We start from the raw sequence: 25,770 nt of genomic DNA, 5'->3' as shown, positions 1-25,770 counted from the left end.
TGGTTTCAATGTTACACAAGAAAAGGTCCTCTCAGACACTGTACACATCAGATTTGGCTAAAAAAGCTCTCTATGGCTCCTCAGTAGATTTAATTGGATGGTTGGCAAGTCTTAACACCCATCAAAGTTTTTGATTCACTGCTTTTTCCTCTTTGATATTAATGATTGACATCCATTTCTGTACAACAGTTCAGGACATCTGGTTAAGCATAGAAAGTGTGAAATACATTCAAAGCTCATTCAAAATGTACTGTATTCAAACTTTAAGATTGACACTTTGAAATTCCTATCTTACAACTGACATGTCAACAATTTCATTAAAACATAGAATGACTATTTAAAATATAAATATATGTAAAATGTAAAATGTAAAATATAATATTATATATATATATATATATATATATATATATATATATATATATATAAATATATAATTTTTTGTCCACCTTTTGCTTTACCTATGTCGCGCGCCGGGGGGGGGGGGGGGGGGGGTCACCTTGTTTTCGAAATTTGGAATAGGGGGGGTCACCCTGTTTTCAAAATTTGGCATAGGGGGGTCAGCCACTCTTTGACATCGGCAAAAAATAATCCACCGGCCCCCCCCCCCAGGCCGAAGAAACTGACCAGTCCCTAAAATGGATCATTTAGTGGACGTAACGTTAACTTTTCTTCAGAAATTTATATATATACATGTGTGTGTGTCTCTCTCTCTCTCTCTCTCTCTCTCTCTCTCTCTCTCTCTCTATATATGGTATTATAGGCAACCGGCCCTTTATACAATTCATGAAAATAAATAGTGATAACAGACACCATTTAGGAAAGGAAGAATACTTGCAGGCTATTTACAGTGCATCTCAAATACACAAAAGGGACATTCACTGTATATTATGTAACAAATTCTCCCTCTTTTTAAAGCTATAAAACAGGAATTTTGACAGACTTAACAGAGCTTCATGATTTTGTGAACACATGAGTTATGTAAATTTTGCTATTGTCGGTAAATCACTATAAAAGAACGGCAAAAATTTCTTTCTATATGATATATAAGGCAAATGAGCTTTTTATGGCCAATTAATTATAGCTCTGAAATGTTTTGTTATATTATTCATTAAATGACCTCTGTATTGTTCCTATAAAGGGTGATAAACTTGTCGCTTTGTATATGTCTTAGTATGTAAGCATGCATTTATAGATTAAGGGGTGGCATGGAAAAAACAAGGAAATATGGGGGGCATGGAGTTTCTTCGTAATTTACCAGGGGGAGGGCATGGAAAAAAATCACCAGGAAAATAGAAAATCCTCCAGGCCCCCCCCCCCGGAAGTAAATTCTGAACAGTCCCTAAGCTACGACGGGCAGTAGGACCGGAGGGGCTGTACATGTAGTCTGCAACTCGTTCTCAGTACGTACTATGCTTCCACATTCAAATGCCGTGAAAACAAGCTTTTGGCCTGAAGTTATATTTTGAGTACACTGTGATACGGAACATATGATAGCTCTGTGCTTGTCGACATACGCGATAGTGCCTTTTCCGTAAGAACCTGCGGGAGTCGCTGTCTTGGTTTAGCGCCCTCTAATGATTTCTTTTCGGCTTCGAAATGGCTGCCACGTATACAAGCTTGATTCTGTGTGTACTTGTATGTCTTCCCCTGCTTGTTATTGGTAAGTTTTGTTGTTTTATTTAATGTAGACGTTAGCGGGAGTTATGTCTTGTAATACGGAATTTACATATACAGAGTTAACATCGACAGATTATCATGAGATCTCATGGCATTCTAGTATGTCGACACTATTGTTCTAACTTCTTGTGTAGCAGCTACCAACGGACAACAATATGGTAGCCTTAAATTAAATGTAAAGTACAGTACATGTGTGCGGGATATTGATGTTCTAGCCCCTATCTGTCACATACATGTGTAACAATAGGGAGTCATACTTAAAGGCAGGAAATTGAAGTGTCAATGGTATGGGAAGAACGCGACGCCATTTTTAGCACCCAATATTGCCATATCATGTATTCTACGGCAATGCACACAAGCGGGTACTACATTTCATTTGCTTCCGCCACGCCTTCAGCTCCCGCACCCAGTTATAGTGTATACTGTATACTTTGCTCTACTTGTCTGTAATAAAGCTGCCCCTCTGGCTGATACATCTGATCATATCCATATGATATGGATGTATATAACTATAAACTAATTTAGGCAAGAAAAATATCCGTCGGTCTGTATGTATGTATGTCCTTCCACATCAAAAACTAAAAACTGTATACTGGAAGTACAGGACTGGAAATTAAATGCTTGAGACAGTGGGCCGCATTGACCACCACTACACCCAGTTATCATTGAAGCAAGTTCAACATTTCCACTGTACACTATGTTTGAGTACTGCAGTGTAGACCATGTTTCAAGCAAAGATATCTAATTTCACACTTCAGATCCACCAACAAAGTTATTCAGTCTCTATCTTGCTGTCTTTATTTGTATTCTAACTCTACTCAACCATTGAGTTCAGAATCATACACAACTCACACGCAATTGTGCACCACCTTTGTTGAAGGTCAATTCTTTGGCCTTAACCCAGATGCGCCTTTCCTTATCAAAAAGAGTTGTAAATTTTATACAACTCCAATAAAATATAATTCTTTCGAATCCTAGAAATTAAATATGCCCAAAACAGTCCTACAGAAAATGCCTCAGACAGAGAAAATCTCATTCTCAGGAAAATTTTGTGATTTCAGCGAAACAGCAGACTTGCTGACACTTAATATGCCAATATCAGGGGTAGCGCTAGGATTTCAAAGTTATTAGCCACAGATTCCTTGCGTGGCGAATTGGTCATACATCTTGTTAGCCACACACAACTTTTTTTAGCCACACAAAACTTTTGTACAATAAAATCAAAACATATATATTTTAAGGTCTATTCTTGTTTGAAGTGCCATAGACTTCACATGCAATCCACCCTTACACCCCCCCCCCCTCTTCTCAGACAAGGACTTTTTGAACGCAATTGCTTGTTACACTTCTTTAAAAAGACTGGTGCAGCTCATTTTCTGTGATAAGGAATCCTAGGAACCCTTATGATTCAATTAGTACAACCAACAGAGGTAAACTATTGTGCAACACATACACACAATTAGTACTCCTGTCCCCCTTTGTGGAGGGACCGTGTTTCCCCATCGTTTGAACTGCAAGTATAATAGAATGAAGAGCTGAAGACAAAAACAGTTAACTAATTTTTTTATTGATTAAATTTGATGTTTACACCAACTGACATTAGTTTGATTCACATACTTAATATGCTTTCGATAACTTGCCTTGATTTAATCGTATCTCGCAGTCATACTGTGTTAGTCAATCTGTTTTCAAAGTTGGATCACGTATTTTGACAAGCATACCAAAAGCGGTCGTTAGATAGAAAGAAACCACAAAGTATTGAGATAAAAGTTTCATGCCCGGTTTATTTCAGTTAAAAAATACAGTGTTTTCAATTGGCTTCAAACTCACAAAATACGGTTTCCAGTCACCTTGTACAGATGCAACAGACACATGTCAGACGCGACGCGACGTAGGAAATATGTCACGATGTTACATGTAACAGTAACAACACATAAATTTGTAAACAAACTAGGTCGACCGTCATGGCTCGCTCGCTACAGGCTGGATAAGGCCACGATATCAACAGTTTGCATGAGCTTATCGATTATAAGTCACTTGAAAATAAACAAAATACACTTCAGTTTAACTAAGATCTTACAAATTTCTTCATCATGCACATTGAAAGAAAACCTCAACCATGGGGTTTGGAGCATTCAGCATCACGCAATCAATGGCCATGCTGCCATCCAACGCTAAGTTCGATCGCAATCAACTTGGCTAGCAAATCACTCCATTTTTCCATAGAATATTATCAAAAAAGTGGTAAAATCTACCGTTTTTTTTTCACTCACAGAGCAATAGCTGTACATGATATAATCGTCTTCTGTGTCTGAGTTGCGGAACAGCTTTCATAAAGTCTCTCGACTCTCGTTGAGTGCACGGCAGTGGAGCAGCCGACCTGATTAAATATTCACGTAAACCACTGACCCCTTCTCAGAAAGTTTGCATAAATTACTGGAACTCTCTATTGTTAGGGTGGATGATGTCATTATTTTAGTCCTTATATGGTACTAAACTGGGTTCAAAGGGTAAAGGAAAAGCTTTATGGCTTGCCGAGTTCGGCAATGCGTACCCAAGCTGGACAGAACGCATAGTACGCAACCACTGTCGGGTATCGTAAACTTACGAGACGCTGAGAGCGAGAGTATAGTCACATTGATTTCATCACCTGATAGTATCGCATCGTCTACCGTGAATTTGACCGCGATCTTTTAGTTTGAGGCCAGTTCGCCACACTTTCATGAGCGTGGCGAACCAAGAAGACATTTTATTCGCCACCCAGCACTTTCTGTCGCATTTTGCGAATGTGGCGAGCGCTAGTGCGACCCCTGAATATATATCAAATGACATGTAATTCTGTACCTATACTACAGACAAGGAAAGTATATAATGATTAAAATCGCAATTTGAAATATAGATAATGAATAATCAAAACAGTCTAGAGTGTTGTGTCATTTAATATGCTACCTTTTGTTGTTCAAGTTGATTTAAAAGAATTTATTAAAATATGTGTTCACTAAAACATGTTGTGTACATGATGATATACAAGTGCTTACAAACACTTGAAACTTTAGACAATGATCAACTGGTAAGACAAAAAGGCAATTTGATGTTACAGGCCAGTATTGCTCTGTAACTTTCCATAATTCTTCACTATTTTTGTCCTTAATGTCAACTGCAGTTTCTTTTTCTACTCCCTAAACCATGCTGAGTTATACAGTGTCAAATTTGTAAGCTCAACCTATACATTGTAAGACTGTGATAGTGTTGACAAATTAAGTGAACACTGGTCTGGATAAGAGTTAGAATGCAAACAATAACTGTGTAGCATACAAATTCATGTATTTAATTGACCCTGTGCTGACGAGCTGAATAATTGTTTCAATATGCTTCGAGGAGTTAATTAAGAACTTACAACTGACCATTCAGAACAAAAAAAAAATGAAAAAATCATCAAACTGGTCCTTATGATTCCTGAACAAAGTAAAATGTAAAACACATATTGGCAAACACAGTTAACACATGAAAGACTAATGTGAAAAAGACTTATTGAGTATTTCAGAAGGAAAGAAAAGAGAAATAAAACTAAAACTTTGGGAAAAGTTATTTAAAACAAATCAGTCACATTTCATAATACTTACCTGCGATAAATTACAGCAGATGTAACCTTAAATTTTGATGAGTTTTACAGTAATTTTGTTCTGCCTTACAATTACATTTTCTAGTTCTACCACATAGAGCATGAATTGCCAAAATGACTGGTTTTACATTTCTGAACAGAACTTGTATAAATGTATTGTGCTTTGCTACTTTTGACAATTTAATTTCACTCTAGTTGACAACGATATTGTAAGCTGTATACACTGTACCTGTAGGTTATGTTGAAAAGCCAAACACTGGGCATTTCATCATGCTGTATGATCTATAGAATGAGAAAGTGCAACTGTAACAAGTTAGTACAAAATTACTGTAAAAATCATCAAAAGTTACCACTACTGTACCCCCAAAGGAATAAACATTCAGATAATATTGGTAGAACAAAGCTTTGAGGAAGGTTGCATTTGACAACCATCGTCAAAGGTCAGCAGTCAGGATATCGAAGCTGCAGTAAAGGACAGTAAGTTGAAGATTTACCAGAGGTCAGAAAGAGGAAGCTTCGAAATAGGTTGGTATGTTGAAGCTTCGACAAAGGTCAGAAAGAGGAAGCTTCGAAAGAGATTGGTATGTTGAAGCTTCGACAATGGTCAGGAGGTCACAGATTCAATTAAGCTGGGCAGTAAAGCTTTCCCTAAGGTTGGGTTCATCAAAGCTTCAACAAATAGGCAAACCTTGGTTGATCACAAATCTTCATATAATCTTGGTACGCAAATTGGTTTTTGAAGGGCATGAAGCTTTGTCTGAGGTTTGAACAACAAGCTTTGCCACAGGTGTTGCACAATTGTGTGTATAGTGCAGCAAGAAGGTATCTTTGTTCACAGCAAAACTAATTATGGGACCAGCTCAAGTGCCAAACAGTTACTATCAATGTGTGTTGGTAGCAGTACAGCAAATCAAATGTTGAAACCAAGCTCACTTTGGAGGCAATGGGAGGCAAACTCACTGCACAAACTACAATGCAAAAACCAGGGATTGAGTCTTGCCTCTTTAGGCACTAAACTATATTATACATGCATTGACTTTCACTGAATCTTTGGCTTCACAGGGAAACGACCTTTGCACTGAGATACCATGTAGATACAAGGGATGTTGTATTTTATTGTTGTTTCTAATTGCACTAATTAGTCCCCATGGATACCGGGGGGGGGGGGGGGACTTATAGGTTTGGTTGTGTCCGTGCGTGCATGCGTCCGTCCGTTCACGCAGATATCTCAGAGATGCCTGGAGCGATTTAATTAAAACTTGCACAAGGACTGCTCCTTATGTCATACATATATACGTTAGTTTAATTTGTGATGTGATCCAATATTGTTACGATTTTTTCATGTACAGAGCCATAACTCAAGCACATCTCAACCAATTTTATTGTAAGTTGGTACAAGGACATCAACCTTTGTAGTACATATACACATCAATTTGTTTCTTGATACAGTTCAATATGGCCGCATGCGGCCATTCTGTTATGATTTTGTTACGATTTTTCATGTAAGGAGCCATAACTTCATAAATTCATGAACTATGGAGCAATCTCATGCTGTAAACCACTGGACTTAATTTTTTAGCTACTATAGACTATAGTCTATAGAAGCTATTGGGATGGGTATCCGTATGGCATCCGTCGTCAGTCTGTATGTATGTATGTATGTATGTATGTATGTATGTATGTATGTATGTATGTATGTATGTCCGTTTGTGAGGCGTCCGTCCACTCAAATATCTTGAGAATCGCAGTACTTACTGATTTGATATTTCTTGTGTAGATGGAAAATATGATTTTGAGAAACTGCTTCTTTTAATTTTTTGATATTGTTGAAAATAGGCAAATTAATGCCAAAAAAGGCGTTTTTGGTAAAAAATCTTCTTCTTCATAACCGCTGGTCAGACAGCTTTGTTATTTGGTACACAGGTCTGGTCCCTAGGGATAACCCAACTTAGATTTGTTCAAATTGTGAAGAAATATGCAAATCTGTTTTTTTAAGGAATTTTTTTGGTCATTTTTGATCAAAATTTGACTTACATTGTATGTAATTCTTGTACTGTATAAACCCTATCAATTCACCCAGAAAAAAATAATGAATATGATTTTAAATAATTGAATTAATTAGGAAATCATCAAAGCCAAAATAATTTTAGTGTAGAATCATCAGAAAGTTCAACTTTTTTGACAGTTCATAGTGAAATGCTTACCATCTTGGAGGATTAAAACAATGTAAAGGCAACTTTCCTGAATCCCAACTTTGACATATTCTGAACCGTCATTTATTGTGCCCTGTATGTTATCTAAAAGAAATTGCTCAAAATAGTTTGTCATGATAGGGTGGTCAAATAAATAGAGATAGAGAAAGTTCTAATTTCCATTTATGGTTGACTTGGTTAGGATAAAATAAAATTACTTTTTGAGGAAAAAAATAGAGTGGTCAATTAAAAGAGTGGTCAAAGTAATAGGGTTTTTATGGTAAAGCTGGGCTGTAAGATTCCTCATGTGCTATTTATAGCAATTATGCAATCTGTGTAAACAGTGCAATGAAAGTGTTACATGATGCTTTTGATGACCTTGAACTTTTTAAGTTTCAAACATTTGTCTCTTCATTGTGCTTTCTCTGAGTACGTACAGTCTCAATTTATTCAACAGAACTTACTTACAATGTTAATTTGAAAGTTAAAATGTGCTTCGTTAATAGGATGAAAATACTGATAAAAAGATAACCAGCTAAAGATTCTTTATAACCTAACAGATATGCTGTTTTTTTATGATGAAAATCTTGATTTAAGCAAGTCTTGTTTACTTTAATTAGAATGTAATTAACTCTCATTTATTAGCTACTATAGACTAATATAGTCCATAGAAGCGGGATGGGTATCTGTACGGCGTGCACTGTCAGTCTGTATGTAGGTATGTATGTATGTATGTATGTCCGTTTGTGAGGCGTCCGTCCACTCAAATATCTTGAGAACTGCAGTACTTACTGATTTGATATTTGTTGTGTGGATAAAATATATGATTTTGAGAAACTTTTTTTATTAATTTTTGATATTGTTGAAAATATGCAAATTAGCACCAAAAAAGGCGTTTTTGGTAAAAAATCTTCTTCTTCATAACCACTGGTCAGACTGCTTTGTTATTTGGTATACAGGTCCCTAGGGATAACCCAACTTAGATTTGTTAAAATTGTGATGAAATATGCAAATCTGTATTTTTACAGAATTTTTTTTCCATTTTTGGTCAGGCCATCCTGAAATGAGCTATCAAAGATATTTACCTTCTTCATCAATACAAACCGCTGGTCAGACAGCTTTAATATTTGGTTTACAGGTCCCTAGGATGACCTTAGTGAGATAATTTCATACAGTCAGGAAATACTTAATTTTGTATCCATGTCTATAGTAGCTTCAGGGACTTTGGCCCTATGTTTATGTTTTATATAGGTTTTAAAATTAATCTTGTTTTTATTCGTCATTGAATACCCATGACATGATGTAGAGGGAATATGATAATTAAGCTTATGATCTGGTTTTAAGATATCACTGGCAATTTTTTTACACATTTTGTGACTTCTAATTTCAAGGGTGTCGAGCTTCAACAATGAAAGTGATTCCCTGTAAGACAGACATGGATAAATAATTTGTATCTAGCCCTCTTTTGGACCCTTTCAATAGCTGACCTGTTCTTTTGTGTAAGACCACCTTGCCAAACAATGCAGGCATATTCCAAAGTTGACCTAACCAATGATATGTAAAATTGTTTGAGTTCATGAGCTGCTAAGTGTCATATATATGGCAGCCATTTTGTTATGATTTTTTCATTTACGGAACCATAACTCAGACATGTATCAACCGATTTTATTCAAAGTTGGTACAAGGACATTGACTTATATCATTATATATGTACGTCATTTTGTTTCACGATAAGATCCAATATGGCGACATGGCGGCCATTTTGTTACAATTTTTTCATGTCCTGAGCCATAACATAGGCACGACGCAACTGATTTTATTCAAAGTAGGTACAAGCACATTGACCTGTGTCATTCATACGCATTATGGCGTTGAATGCCTGCCAAAATTCAGCTATGACATTTGTAATTACGACATGCCTTTCGCAATTACGACATGCCATGATGAGATGCAAAATGCGAAAATTTGGACATGCAGACTTGACATTCGTAATTACGACATGCCATGATGAGGTACAAAATGCGAAAATTTGGACATGCAGACTTGACATTCGTAATTACGACATGCCATGATGAGGTACAAAATGCGAAAATTTGGACATGCAGACTTGACATTCGTAATTACGACATGCCATGATGAGGTACAAAATGCGAATATTTGGACATGCAGACTTGACATTCATAATTACGACATGCCATGATGAGGTACAAAATGCGAATATTTGGACATGCAGACTTGACATTCATAATTACGACATGCCATGATGAGGTACAAAATGCGAATATTTGGACATGCAGACTTGACATTCATAATTACGACATGCCATGATGAGGTACAAAATGCGAAAATTTGGACATGCAGACTTGACATTCGTAATTACGAAATGCCATGATGAGGTACAAAATGCGAATATTTGACATGCAGACTTGACATTCATAATTACGACATGCCATGATGAGATACAAAATGCGAATATTTGACATGCAGACTTGACATTCGTAATTACGACATGCCATGATGAGGTACAAAATGCGAAAATTTGGACATGCGGACTTGACATCCATAATTACGAAATGCCATGATGAGGTACAAAATGCGAATATTTGGACATGCGGACTTGACATTCTTACATGAAGAATGCGAGAATTTGCTATGGGGACATTCAATGCGAAGTTACATTTGATCATGCGCAATGAAGACCCGCGATGCAACATGCGGACATGCCATTATGCGATGCGAAATGCAGACATGCCATTATGCCATTATGCGATGCAAAATGCAGACATGCCATTATGCGATGCGAAATGCAGACATGCCATTATGCGATGCGAAATGCTGACATGAGGAGTAGAATCTTTGAATTAGGCTACCTTTTCCAACAAACTAGGGGGTCACCTCATATCCACCATATCCACAATGCACCGGTGTATTCGCAAACATGGTCGGCCTCGAATAAGACCATCTTACGGTCTCTTGAGCTCCATGAAGGGTCTATGGTATTACGAACGAGCATCAGAGAAGTGCTTGTGTGGCCTTCTGTGGTAAGCTAGCAAGGACACCAGTTACTCAGAGTATACATATATGCCAAATGTCAAAATCAAGCAATCCGTTGAACTCTGATTTTATAAATCGCCATGTACGCTCGAGCACGGAGGTAGTAGCAGCATTCAAATCTCTACTTCTCGATCTCAATTCATAACGTATGGATGATCAGTTTCAGGATTTCTTCCAAAGAAAATATGTGAATGTCCATCGTCTTCTTTCTAACTCGAATGCTTTTGGAATAATCGACGACGATGTTGTCAGCCCTGTTCAGCTTGTCATTGGCGCCATTGATGTTCTGGCTAGCTCTGTGATGATGGTTTTGAAGCCTGAGTACCGTTGTTGAAACCAGCAAATTCCCGAGGACGGCCCTCGTTCAGCATTACTGAGGATCAAGTACCAACTGTGTAATCAAAATGTTTTGAGGGCTGCACGTGACATTTGATGGCATATGTGTGTGTTTGCTGGAAAACTGAAGCATGATACGTGCTGCCCTTAGATGTGAACAACTTACATATTATCCTCCTGTTGTTTGTGGCTGATATTAACAGTGATGGTCACTGTTGTTTGTAATGGTAGCTTACTGTATTCAAGCGATGAAAATTTTGTATAGTGCATTAAATAAATTAACATGACCAGTATGCAGTCTATGAATTTTGATGTGAAAAAAGCGCCTGGCATATTTGAACAAGGAGCAATGTTTGGGACCATCTCTAATGAGACATTGATTGTACCTGTTGTGTACACTGTGAATAAAGTATTAATGATGTGCAAGTGACAGCACTCTGTCTGATCCATGCATAGTATTTTTGCTATATATTTTACAAAGGGTGGATAGCCACAGTTATTAAGACTTGGAAGAACAGTACCACACAATTTACAATATCAATAAATATATGCATTTATTAACAATCGCTTAAACTTCATTCAATTTTCACAATACTCATACAAGTATGAGAACAGATGGCATTTGTGACTCTACCTCAGTGTAGATCTATAAACATAGTCTTTCATATATCATTGTGTAGCAAATAACAAACATGACTACATGAAGTCATACTGTACTGTTCCAATGAGTGAAAAAATTCTGACCAGTACAATAGATGGTTAAATGTCAAGTATTTCTTGTATATTTTAAAATTGAGTGCTGTGTCATGGTATCAAAATTATGACAGTTAAAAGTCACACACTTTACATGCAGTAAATTTGGCTTGTGTGTACTTACCATAAAATTGTACGAAGTGTTGTATTGTCTTTCTTTAGATATAGTAAGTGGTTAGTCTCACTTTCCCAGACTTTGTTTGCTGCACTGATATTGAAATCCAAATTTAATCTTTAAAAATCTTTATCCCAATTGAACTGAGTTTCCTTGTGTCATCCTTACTTTGAGCACTTTCAAGTTTGCAAAGGCATTTACATCGGTTACATTGTTTGGCAACCAGTTGGGTTTTGCGTTACACCTACCATTACCAGCGAAATCTAAATAACCATGACATGGTGTTCAGAATTCATCTTTACAAAAACCAAAAACCATTTAAAACTTTGCTCATAGTATCATCATTGCAAGCATCTGAAACCATGGCAACTGCCTGGGCCTGCCAACGCAGCTTGCAGCTTTAATTTATTTATATAAGTTGTAGTATATAATATGAGTATGATGTGTACATTGCCAACAAAACTTTTATCTACTGATTTTTTGGCGTCTTGGTCTTTTGTCAACAATAAACGCACTAGCAATGGTGATAATCTAATGACAGCAGCCACAGATTAGCAACTTACAACTTGTTTGCTTTCCTTAGTGCAATAGGCAGTCACACTCATGATGAAACAGCATGAGATTATCACAGGACAAATACATGACACTATGCATGCAGTTATAGCCTGTATAGAGGAAACTAGGGTCTATGATACAGTGTCACTGAGTGAAGAGAACAACCTCAACAAGAAATCTTCAGAAAACCAGTTTTATAAGACCAAGACCCTTTAGGTTGATGGTATAAATCTTCATTGGCAATACATATCATACTCCAACTATCAAAATAAACACAACAACAAGAAACTTGTGGTGGGACCCATACACCCCTAACTCTGGTGTCAGTATGGGCCACACTTATACCCAGTGATATGGACTTTAAGTTTTACATGTGTAGTGATTTTAAACCAGGCTTAACTTATTCAAGGGGAAAACCTCATGAATCTTGTTCTGCAAGCATAGGAAGCACAGAGTATGTAATGCCATAAACTGTCAATCACTAAAAACCTAGCAACATGTGTGAATTGGTAGATGTTTGCAATGTCTTTGTATCAGATATGGTTCAAATATATGTTTGCTCTTTACCAAAAAATGCTAAGAATAGGGATAGTATAAAGTGTATGATTTACTAGACTTATCACAAGGCCCGAGTAATTACATTCTTGGATTTGCATTCACACATGCACAGGTTTTTTGGAGGTTTCATGAACAAAGAACACTGTATTTGAATACCAGTAGGACTTTACCGTTTAGCTTTTTGCCTACAAATCTATGAATTTTAGCTACTACTCTGTGAATATGTGACAAGGTAACATATTGTAGGTACGGTATCTGTCGTAGTTATATTGGTATGCTTGTCTGTCTGTCCATCAACTGTGAAAGTTGAAAAGTGCTGTATTCATTACTCTGATAGTTGCTGTGAAGGTATGTAAGGGGATTGGGACAGATTATTTTTTGTGTAGCATTGGAGATATGCAAATGAGCTGTACAAACTGCAAAAATGATAAATTTAAAGAGACATTGTTCAAAACCTGCTCAAATAGCCTCGACATTTAGTGTCTATAACCTCAGGGGTGATTTGAGGCAGATTTGCTCAAATTGCAATGAAACTACAAATGTTTTAAATTTTTAGGCAATTTTCTCCATTCTGAAAATTCACTTTCTTAGGAATCACCTGTGTGATTAATTTAAAATTTTTATGCACCTCAAATGCAAATAATTGACATGATACTTCTACATATATTTGCATGACATAACCGTACAGGAAGATCGACATCTGTAACACATGAATTTGATACAGCATTTCTAGACATATCATACTAATTATGAAAGTTCATTAAATATGCAACATAGCAATCAATTGACTTGATACTGCTTAATGACTTCTCACAGTATTACAGTACTGAAAGATCAACATCTGTATCATGTTTCATCAAATTTGATGCAGTATTTCTGGACAAAGCCCCCTAGTTAGGAAAGTTCATTAAATATGCAAAATAGCAATTAATTTGAGTGACACCACTAAGTGTCTTTGCAAACTTATATGACACTGTGTGCTAAAGATCTATACCAAGTTTCATCAAATTTGCTGCAGTATTTCTATACATATCACCCTAATTACAAAAGTTCATCAAATAGCAAATTAGCAATTAATTGATGGAATACTGACTGTGTGCTATCAGAGCTCTGTGTGACAAACATCTTCACAAAGTTTCATCAAATTTAGTGCAGTCGCTTTAGAAATAGAGCTCTTTTTCAAAAAGTCATTGTCAATGACATAGTCCCCGCTTTCTCAATAAAATGACCGTCACACGGCCATATTTGGTCAGATCGCAAAACAATTTGATGTGCATATGCCTGACATAAGGAGTAACCCTTGTACAAAGTTTGAATGAAATCGCTCCAGACGTCTCTGAGATATCTCCATGAACGGATGCACGCACGCACACAACCAAAACTATAAGTCCCCCTGGACAGTATCCGTGGGGATATAACACAGAATCTTTCCCCACAATTTAGCAGCATTCTTCAGCAGTGACATGAAACAAAAGTTCAGCATTTAAGTTTGCAACAATGTAACTAAACATGAAAAAATAGAGTGCAAATGCACGTGTTACATGTAATTGCAAGACATTGGTGTCATATCAGTTTTAATCCATGTGCAATTGCTTTACCAACAAGTTCAAAAAGTTCCTGACTTATAACTGATTGTTTGAGTACTTGTAACAGATGTTCCATTTTTCCCTCATACAAAGGTTCCTCTGTGTTTCTTGTCAGTGTTTGAAATGTCAGGTGGAAGAACTCTCTGGATGGATCCCAAACATCCACTGCAGCCTCTTCCTTAATACCAGAAATTAATGTTACAGATGGATGAATGAAAAGATCAACTTTCTTCTCATAAATGCCAAACATTTGTTGAAATGGTGACTTGGCATCTTGGATGTAGTATATCTTTGGTGGTCTAGCATGCCCACTGATAGTTGTTTTTAGTCCCCGCGGACGAAGTCCGGCGGGGACTTATAGATTGGGTCCCGTCTGTGCGTGCGTCCGTCCGTCCGTCCGTCCGTCATCAACAGTTTCTCAGACACTGCTGAACCAATTTCGTTCAAACTTGGCACAAAGGCATAGCACTATGACCTACAGATGCACGTCGATTTATTTTGTGATACGATCGAATTTGGCCGCGAGGCGGCCATTTTGTTGCGATTTTTCATGTCTTTTGACCATAACTCAGACATCCTTGAGCAGATTCTGTTCAAACTTGGCACAAAGGCATAACACTACGGCTTTCATATCCATGTCAAATAATTTTGCGATATGATTCAATATGGGCCCGAGGCGGCCATTTTGTTGCGATTTTTCATGTCTTTGGACCATAACTCAGACATCCTTGAACAGATTCTGTTCAAACTTCGCACAAAGGCATAACACTATTGCCTACATGTGCATGTCAAATAAGTTCACGATACGATCCAATATGGCCGCGACGCGGCCATTTTGTTTGCGATTTTTCGTGTCTTTGAACCATAACTCAAACATCCTCAAACCGATTCTGTTCAAACTAGGCACAAAGGCAAAACACCATGGCCTACATATGCATGTCAAATTATATTGCGATATGATCCGATATGGGCGTGAGCCATTGGCTGGCGGCCATTTTGTTGCGATTTTTCATGTCTTTGGACCATAACTCAGACATCCTTGAACCGATTCTGTTCAAATTTGGCACAAAGCAAAACTGTATGCCCTTCATGTGAACACCGATTTATTTTGTGAAATGATCCAATATGGCTGACAGGCGGCCATTTTTTTGCGATTATTTCATGTCTTTGAACCGTAACTCAAACATCCTTGAACAGATTTTGTTTAAACTTGGCACAAATTCAAAGCACGTACTATGGCATGCATATGCATGTATCAATTAACCTTGTGATAGGATCCAATATGGCTGCAGAACTGCCATTTTGTTGGAATTTTGCATGTCTTTGAAGCGTAATTCAAAGGTCATTACACCCATTTTGTCCAAACTTGGCACAAAGATCAAGCACTATGGCATACAATATGTCAATTTACTTCGTGACATGTTCCAATATGGCTGCCAGATTGTCATTTTTTTGAATATCGCTGCCCGATGGTCATTTTTGGATTTTTTCATGTCTTTGAGGCTTAATCATATGCAAATATTCCTTAACCAATGTTGTTGAGACATGGTACAAAGATAAAGTACTATGGCATACATATGCATGTCTACTAATTTTGTGCTATGATCCATATGGTCAATAGACAGCCATTTGATTTCAATTTTGGTTTGATTTTTTTATGTCTTTGAAACATAAACATAGGTCACTGTCTCTCGATAGACTGATTTTGTTCAAACGTGATACGAAGATAAAATACTATGGCTGCATTCTTGTGCACATTAATTTGTTTCATTATATGATTCGAAATGGCTGATGGCTGATTACAACAACATACCCGATCCCATAGCATTTTCGAAAATTCCACCAAACCATGTGTATAGTATGCCGTCATGACACTAGAGGCAGTGAGGGCATCGTTATGTGTGATGTAATCAAAAGTTCCTTCAGTGGTCATTACCGGCAGAGATGAGTCATTTATTGAACGTTCCTTAGATTACTTTATTATGCAAGTCACAGGCCTGATGCACCCCTTGCATCAATGTCATTCCACAGCGACCTAGACCACAGCTACCTAGACACCAAAGATTATAACAAAATGGACAAGCGGGGACTGTGTCATCAACGATGACTTGTCCTCCATTCTTCAAGTGTTTCCAGGGGTGTCATAGCAGAAGGTGTGTGTTTTGCAGTGTCTGAAGAAGTAAAAAGACAAGTAACTTTGATTACATAACATTTGCATGATCTAAACAATTCCTACTGATCGTGATCCTAAAATGACTGTCCTGAGTGACAAGTAATCGTTGATGACGCAGCCCCGGTTGTTAATGGCTACTTTGATTACATGATTACATTTCATGGTTTGTCACAATTTGGACATACTTACCAAGGTTTACCCCTGTGAACATTCATACCAACTTTCAAAAGAAGTGGACAAGCAATTTCAGATAAAATGGTTTTTTTTTTTACCAAAAATGGGGGAAATTTGCCCAAAAAATACAAATTATAAGACTCACAACTAAGGTTACCCTTAGGTACATGCATACCAAGTTTCAGCCAATCTGGCCAGTAGTTACTGAGCTTCAGCACTTGGCAGGATTTTACTTTTTTTTGACTCATTTGCAAAATTTTTGACATTGACATTTTGATATTTTACCAAATTCAAATCTCCACCCCAGGGCCCACCTGTACACAGAAGAATAAGATGGCAGGTGCTGTGGTTTTGAGGTTTTGATACATGCATACATACATATATACATACATACATACATACATACATACATACATACACACAGACATACTTACAGACATACGTTGTTGAAATGGGTAAATACCTAAATGCGTAACTGCAGACAGACTGACAGATAGATAGACAGATAGTACATACATACGTACATATGTATATACATACATACAGACACATACATACAGACATACATACACACATACAGGCACACAGACAGACATTTCATGGTCAATTATTGACGAGCTACTCTAACATAAGCAAGCGATGCAATCTCTGCATATCAGAAAAGCTGCACATTATCAATACTGAGAAATCTTTGCTGTTAAACAAACAATCTGAGTTGGTTTCAAAATGTCGCCATCAAAACAAATATTATTTATCAAAGTTTAACACCACATACAAATAGAATGGTATGTCCCAAAGATTTAAAAGAAAGTGGGGTAAGGATCCTTTAACTTCATTTGTCTGATGATTGAAGTATGCATGGACCTTAAGTAATAATCTTTACGGCCCTGATACGAGTTTAGCAGGCCAAGGTCGTACGGCGGAAGGGCCCGAGTGTGAGGGCCCATATGCCGTGCGACTATGGTCCGCAAAACTTGTATCTGGGCCGTAAAGGTTTTATCATATACCGTATGGAATGATAAATATGTACTTAACATAATATTTAGTTTTGTTCTGAGGTAAAAATTTGTGCAATATCAAATATTCATTGCCATTTGTGTCAATTTTTCAGAAAAGCAATGGCCTCTTCACATAGTTGATTTACTTACATAATGACGTTATTTGTTTACCTGCAGAAGAACACGCAAAGCTTCATACATGAGCAACAGAGATCCAGGTTGTAATCAAGGTGTATTAAAGAAGACAAATGCGTGATGTAAATTAGTGTCATTTGGCACGCACTTAGGATAGGCCTACGATGGATTTCACTTGACTTTAGAAATATTAAATGTCACCAGCCCGACTCCACTGTCGCCACTATACAATCTTAGCGAGCAGACGTTTTCCTAATCTTGCTTTGACTTTATGTACAATATAACATTCCCCGATAGCAACACGCTTTGTAACAAGTATTGAAGCAGTTCATATAGTTCAACAGTGAACACGATTGCCCATATTTGGACGTGCAGAATTCAACGCGTTCATCCAAATTTGGGCACTGGGCTGCGGCGTGATACGTTAAAAAAATGCATGGATGTAAGGGTGCTTTCTCACGAAGCTTTATATAGGCACGTGAATCTAGGTATATGATAACAGATATTATTACTGTTACGCTGTACTTTGTGTACAGGGAAATGAATCATTTAGCTTACCACTTGTAGGTCCATGGTCTGTTGATGTTGATGCCATGGATGTAGAACCCATCACATCTTGAACTGAATTTGTCGCTTCATCGTGGTTTTCATCTGGAATATAAATTGGGCAAATGTCAATGTTTTTGATGATTATTCTTCATTTTTCAATTCTATGTTGTACAGTATCTCACTGTCTATTTTACTTTGACTAAGAGTCCAATTTCAACCCAGTGTCATACTCAGCATAACTTTAGTTGGACACATACAAGAGGCTTGAACCGGTAAAGTCTACCACGTAGTCATCTTTGCAAAACTTGCATCATATGAGGAGTGTGAAAATAAACTTTCTTTGACATACATGTCGATGCTGGTAGCTGGTCCTGTGAGTGCTGATACTGGGTATATGACTGTTGTGACTGTTTGGAAAGCACTGTGTGACTTTTTTGAGCTAATTTGCATATTTTCAACAATATTAAAAAATACTGCAATTATACGGTGTCACTCAAATTTGATCAGAATTGGTATATGTCAGTTTGGGTACCAAAGATCAACAATAAATGTTGCTTCTATCTGTTCAGAGCAGGATAATTCTACGTTGATGTTATGACAATGATTTCTGCACAGTACAACCAGGAAAACAACAAGAAGTATTTAAACCAGAAAAACAAGAATAACAAAAGTAAATAAGGTCTGAAACTTTAGGTACTGGAGGTCAACTTTAGCAACATGCATAGCAGAAACAGCTAGCCCCTCTTAGTTTGAGCATAGACAGTCTTCCCCCTCTCTTGTCTATGGTTTGAGCAGGTCTGTTAATATGTACCAGTTCATAAACAATGACAGGATATGACTCAAGGTCAGTGGAGTTAGCCTGTCTTTAACTGGCATGCCATCACTCCTGCACATTTGCAGAATTTCCCTTTTTCTTACCTCATTTGCACATTTTTGACACTGACGTGTTCATTTGAACAACATCATATCTCAACCCCTGCATCTACCTGTACACCAAATACTGAGATGGTAGCTTTGGCGGTATGGTAGCCTTTGTGTGTGACGGACATACATCCGCACATACATTTCCACATACATACATACATACAGACAGACAGACGCCACCGACTCATCATGTAAGCTCTTTTTGGTATTTATATACAAAACCAAATATGAGGTAAAAACTAAAAAAGATATTTTGTCAGAATCATATGTTCATCAACACAGGAAATCTCAAGTCTGTAAGTACTACAGTTCCCCAGATATTTGAGTGGACGGACATCCTCACAAACAGACATACATACATACATACAGACTGACAATGGATGCCGGACGGATACCCATCCCAATAGCTTCTATAGACTATTAGTCTATAGTAGCTAAAAAAATATGTATGTATATGTTTTGCTTACTTGCCACTTATAGCTGACAAATCATAAAACACTTGATTGGAATCACGATGGTGATGTCTAAGCCTTCTTATTACTTCATCTCTGCCAACATTCCCTGCCAAAATTTCGATTAAAATATCTGCTTTCATGTTAATCTGCAAAAAGATGAGGAAATGTATGTCGGTGGTTTTTCACAATCAAAACACTACACAAAGAAAATCTTTCTGTTTAATCAGTCAAAACATTGTGATAATGTTCTTTGGAAGAGCAACTATAAAAAGAAAAACTTTCAATGGCATTCTTTAAAAATCCTTTTGGAATATGATCATCATGCAGGGCTCGAAATTAGCGGTAGTCCCGCGTCCACAGACTACCAACTTTTCCCTGGGGCTACCAAAGTCCATGAAATGGTAGCCCACATGGACTACCAAAGTCTGGGACATGAAATACTTGCTGTGCGATGTCCGTCACATTGGGACGAGCTAAATGCAGTCAACATGCAGTTTCATTTGTTTGAAGCAATTATCATTTCATTTGTGAAGAGTTTTTTTCCTGGTAACTATTAAAATTTCACAAGATGCCGAGCGTTTGATACCAGAATGTTGAGTTGCTCTTCCGTGTGTAGTCTTTGCACGCCAGTTCACACTATGCTGTTGGTCGGCAGCATACAAGATGTACTTGTGTCAAGTTTTGGGGTTTTGATGCTGAAATTTCACAAAACTGTCACTTTTGTATCAAGAGATTGTGTAATCAGTTTGATTTGAAATAGTAATATAAAACACAGTGTCAGTTAAGCTCTGCTGAGTTTCGCTGTCTTTTATCTATGGTTGTCGATCAGTATCAATGTATTACGTTCTATATAGAGAGACTCGGGTGTAACAAGGCATACCAGTTCATAAAGATCATGAGAATATTTTTTTTCTGTTTTTCTTTACTCAAGTTACAATTTCTTCGGATGTGTAAGCCGATTTTGAAAGTGATCGAAAGTGTTAAAATGTACATAAATTAGCATAAATTAAGCGTTCGTGACACATAACATGGGGTTTCTCGAGTTGAAGTCCCTAGTTTTACTGCTATTTTGTGTTTCTGAACCGGGGCCTATACTCGGACGAGTACAGTATCCCTAAACTAAAATATTCATGGACTACCAGCCATTGTCACTGGGCTACCAACTTCAGAAAATGGTAGCCCAAGTGGACTACCAGGGTAAAAAGTTAATTTCGAGCCCTGTCATGTGCCACTGACAAAACAGCATCAAAGTCAACATAGCAAATCTGTATCATACGTCTTAAAATCTGATGAACCCATTCTGAATATACATCCGTGCAGACTAGAAAGTAAATAAGATAATAAATAAACAATTGTCACTTCTACTGTATTGTTGTATAATCAACATCTGTAGTGTACCCAATTTTATGTTTTGAGCTCGATGGCAATTTACGTCCAATTCTCAGATGACTGCGGTAGTTACTGTACTTTACCTAGCGCTGTGGACCACGTTGCCGTCTCCGAGTGGCGGCGCGGCGTTGTATAACTAAGAGAATGTCGTCGCAAAATTATAAAGACCAGCGACTGTTTTAAATCGAAATAAAACTATGCAATACAATCTGAAATATCGTATAGAAGTAAGGTTAGGGGCACAACACCTGCTCTTCAGCCACTTGGCGACTCGGCGTTGGGTCCAATTGACAGCTACCTGCCGACCGATAGCAAAACACCACCAACAGATTTCAGCTTTGGACAGTTTGGAAATTGTTTTCCAAATTTTTTGGACGTGATTGTAGTCGCCATTTTCATCCGCGAAACGGGCCTTTTTATACAGAGTCCGTATCTTTGTAAATTCAACTTCTCCATGGCAGCAGGTGCTTGCAACGCACTGCGTTGTCGCCCATCGGCCTCACTTGTACCAGCTCCAGGGCTCGGAGTTCAAGACTCAACGCCATGTTTGCAAATAGTTGAAAGACAGATGCATTGTGGATGTAAGGTGACCTCCTAGCTTGCTGGAAAAAAGGTAGCCTAATTCAAAGCTTCTACTCCTCATGTCGGCATTTGGCATCGCATAATGGCATGTCCGCATTTTGCATCGCATAATGGCATGTCTGCATTTCGCATCGCATAATGGCATGTCTGCATTTCGCATCGCATAATGGCATGTCTGCATTTCGCATCGCATAATGGCATGTCTGCATTTCGCATCGCATAATGGCATGTCTGCATTTCGCATCGCATAATGGCATGTCTGCATTTCGCATCGCATAATGGCATGTCTGCATTTTGCATCGCATAATGGCATGTTTGCATTTTGCATCGCATAATGGCATGTCTGCATTTTGCATCGCGGGTCTTCATTGCGCATGATCAAATGCAACTTCGCATTGAATGTCCCCATAGCAAATTCTCGCATTCTTCATGTAAGAATGTCAAGTCCGCATGTCCAAATATTCGCATTTTGTACCTCATCATGGCATGTCGTAATTATGAATGTCAAGTCTGCATGTCCAAATTTTCGCATTTTGTACCTCATCATGGCATGTCGTAATTATGAATGTCAAGTCTGCATGTCAAATATTCGCATTTTGTATCTCATCATGGCATGTCGTAATTACAAATGTCATAGCTTAATTTTGGCAGGCATTCAACGCCATATACGCATGTTGATTTGTTTTAAGATAAGATAGTGTGGCAGCCATTTCGTTATGATTTTTTCATGTCCCGAACCATAAGTCAGACATGTATCAACTGATTTTATTAGCTCCCATATATGCATATGTATATATGCAAATGGGAGGTATTCTTATAAGGTGGCAAAATGGTGTCTGTGTGTATATGTATGTATGTATGTATGTATGTATGTTAGTCCGTCCAGATCAAAAACTCCTAAACTGCAACGGCTGCCATCTTAGTATATGGTGTACAGGTGCATCTAGGGATGGAGATGTGAAATTGTTCAAATGAACATGTCAGTGCCAAAAATATGCAAATGAGGGGAAAAAAGGAAAAATCCTGCAAATGGGTAAAACTCAGTAAGCATTGGTCAGATTGGGTTGAAACTTAGTATGCAGATTCCTTTAGGTATTTTACATTATGTGTGCACAAATTTAGGTGAAATTTGCATGTTTGTATTTTTAGGGTATTTTTTCAGTTTTTAGTCAAAAAATCTTGTTTTCTGAAATCGCTCGTCTGATCACTTAGAAAGTTGGTATTCCTGTTCCTTGGGATGACCTCAGTAAATTGTATTGATATTATCATATTTATAATTTTTGGGCAATTTTTCCAATTTTTGGTCAAAAAAATTGTTTCTCAAAATTGACTGGTCTGATTGCTTTGATATTTAGTAAACAGGTTCCTAGGGTTTATGTTAATATGATATATTGAAATTAGGTTGAAGTCTGAAATATTTAATTTTGGGGCAAATTTTGCCATTTTTGGTCAAAAATTTGTTTCTCAAAAACCACTTGTCTGACAGCTTTGATGTTAAGTAGACATGTTCTTACGGATGATGTTAATTAAATATGCTCAAATTATGATAAAATCTTTAATTACCATAGGTATTTTTGCCATTATTTTTGCCATTTTGGTCAGGCCGACCTTAAGTGGACTTGCAAAGGTTCCTCCTTCATCAACACATGCTTCACAAAAAGTTATTCGCTACATAACATAAACAAAGCTCTATCAACTGCTAGGTTATTTGTTTTAAATTTTCAGAGAAATATCTAAAATTTTGTGTTTTGATAAAGTTTTTAGCTCCCATAAAATGAAAAATCAAGAACAGTTTGCTGTGTGCTTGTAAAAGATAACATACTTGTCAATACATAAACTGCCTTGCAGATTGATTGTCTTAAAAATTACCACAGAAGTAGAAAAGGTAAAGAAACTAATCAAATTGCTGTAACATATTCACCCTGAGTGCCTGTAGGCCTGTATTTAACTATTTTATCCTTACATTCAGCTGTTTGTTATATCTTTATCACTCTCCAGGGGCCAAGGCACACTTGTCGAGGGCCAATGTCATCACTCTGTGCCAGTCTGTGTATGTCAGTCTGTCTGTTTGTATATGTCCATGTTTCATACAATTGTTGGCTGTATATTGGAGCAAACAGTGACATTGTCACTATTTTTTCATGTCCGGAACCATAACTCAGACATGTATCAAGCGAATTTATTCAAAGTTGATACAAGGAGATTGACTAATGTCACACATATGCATGTCAATTTGTTTTGTGATGCGATCATTATGGCTGCCGTGCGGCCATTTTGTCACGAGTTTTTCGTGTACAGAGCCATCACTCAGGCATATCTCAATCGATTTTATTCAAAGTTGGTACAAGGACATTAACCTATGTCATATATATGTATGTCAATTTGTTTCATGATATAATCCAATATGGCTACATGGCAGCCATTTTGTTACAATTTTTTCATGTCCATAGCCAAAACTCGGGCACGTCTCAACCGTTTTATTCACCGATTTTATTCAAACTTAGTACAAGGACATTGACCTATGTCATACATATGCACACTGATTCGTTTTGTGATATGATCCAATATGGCCGCCGTGTAGCCATTTTTTTTCATGTCCGGAACCATAACTCAGACATGTATCTAGTGAATTTATTCAAAGTTGGTACAAGGACATTTACTTATGTTATACATATGTACGTCAATTTGTTTTAAGATATTGTCCAATATGGCCACATGGTGGCAATTTTGTTATGGTTTTTTTCATGTTGAGAGCCATAACTCTGGCAAGTCTTAACTGACTTTATTCAAAGTTGGTACATGGACATTGACTTATGTCATACATATACGTGTTGATTTTTTAAACAGTAAGATCAAATATTGCTGCGTGGCGGCGATTTTGTTATGATTTTCTCATGTACAGAGCCATAACTCAGACATATTTCCACCAGTATCATTCAAAGTTGGCACGAGGACATTGACCGATTTCATACATATGCTTGTCAATTTGTTTCACGTCATGTAGCAATATCATGTCAATTATTGAAGTTTCATAATTAGGCTGATATGTCAAGAAATACTGCATCAAATTTCATGAAACTTTGTACTGATGTTAGCTCACATTGCTTTAACAGTAAAAAAGACATTTATCAGTGTCATTTTAATTAATTTGTAATTGCATATGTAATGAACTTTTCTAATTAGAGTGATATATCCATAAATACAACGGCAAATTTGATGAAACTTGATACAGATGTTGATCTCATAGTGTTGTAAATACTGCATCAAACTTTATGAAATATGGTACCGGTGATAATCTGTTAGTGTTAGGATAGTATGCAAAAATGTTTTGCAACATCCTGTCGATTAGTTCCTAGTTGACTCATTTAACCCTTTTCCTGCCAAGTCCATATTTCACCACCAGGTCAAGATGGTTAAAATTAATGAAACACAACGTATTCCATATGATGTATTTTAATATAATACTGTACATTTGAAGGCTGTTGAAAACATAATACTGTAATGTTGATTTTTTTTGGACAAAAGATGCTATAACATACCAAGCCAAGTGGGTGAAAATACATCATGTTTTGGCTCAATACCGCTTTTTACTGACTTAGGTGATGGGGAAGTGATACAGTTATTACTGTCTAGCAGGAAAAGGGTTAATGACCTTTAGGATGGTGGCCTACGTTGGTTTTATGTTTTCATCACCATGGAACTCATTCTTGGCCATTGAGAGCCATCTGTATCAAAGTATTTTTATCACAGACCTAATTAATGAAGATGCAGGGGTTAAAATTTCCGCTGGTCCGAGGTCACGGTCTAGCGAAAATCCACATCGGTCTAGTAACTAAAATTTTTCACTAGACCGCGGTCCAGTGCAAGAATACTTTGTTACTACCTTTCCCTGCACTCTATTTCGGTCGTAAACTGCAATCCGATACAAAATTTGTCATAA

The 25,770-nt window shown here is 37.3% G+C and overlaps 1 protein-coding gene and 1 long non-coding RNA gene across 5 annotated transcripts in view; one reads left to right on the top strand and one right to left on the bottom strand.

Annotated features, from left to right (window-relative positions):
* The first annotated feature begins 1,326 nt into the window (after positions 1 to 1,326).
* LOC139127981 (translocon-associated protein subunit delta-like) overlaps positions 1,327 to 25,770 on the top strand; it is a 122,958-nt gene continuing 98,514 nt past the window's right edge. For 2 of the 3 annotated variants that reach the window (XM_070693837.1, XM_070693838.1), the window contains exon 1: positions 1,345 to 1,663. In XM_070693837.1, the coding sequence (XP_070549938.1) occupies positions 1,600 to 1,663 (64 nt within the window). In that variant the 5' untranslated portion in view covers positions 1,345 to 1,599. Of the gene's footprint in view, positions 1,664 to 25,770 lie in introns of all 3 variants that reach the window. The other variant, XM_070693836.1, reaches the window with a different exon arrangement.
* Positions 16,560 to 21,668, bottom strand: LOC139127966 (uncharacterized). 2 transcript variants are annotated; one of them, XR_011551164.1, is made up of 4 exons: positions 21,497 to 21,668; positions 19,872 to 20,005; positions 18,490 to 18,582; positions 16,560 to 16,622 (listed from the first exon to the last, which is right to left on the bottom strand). It is a non-coding gene; the product is annotated as an uncharacterized lncRNA (long non-coding RNA). The 2 variants fall into 2 exon arrangements; XR_011551163.1 differs by lacking the exon at positions 21,497 to 21,668 and having other exon boundaries at positions 19,872 to 20,177.

Source organism: Ptychodera flava, unplaced genomic scaffold, assembly GCF_041260155.1.
Source record: "Ptychodera flava strain L36383 unplaced genomic scaffold, AS_Pfla_20210202 Scaffold_40__1_contigs__length_1388640_pilon, whole genome shotgun sequence".
NCBI classification, from domain to species: Eukaryota; Metazoa; Hemichordata; class Enteropneusta; family Ptychoderidae; genus Ptychodera; species Ptychodera flava.
Note: the sequence above shows the minus strand (reverse complement) of the source record. Positions and strands in the feature narration are given on the sequence as shown.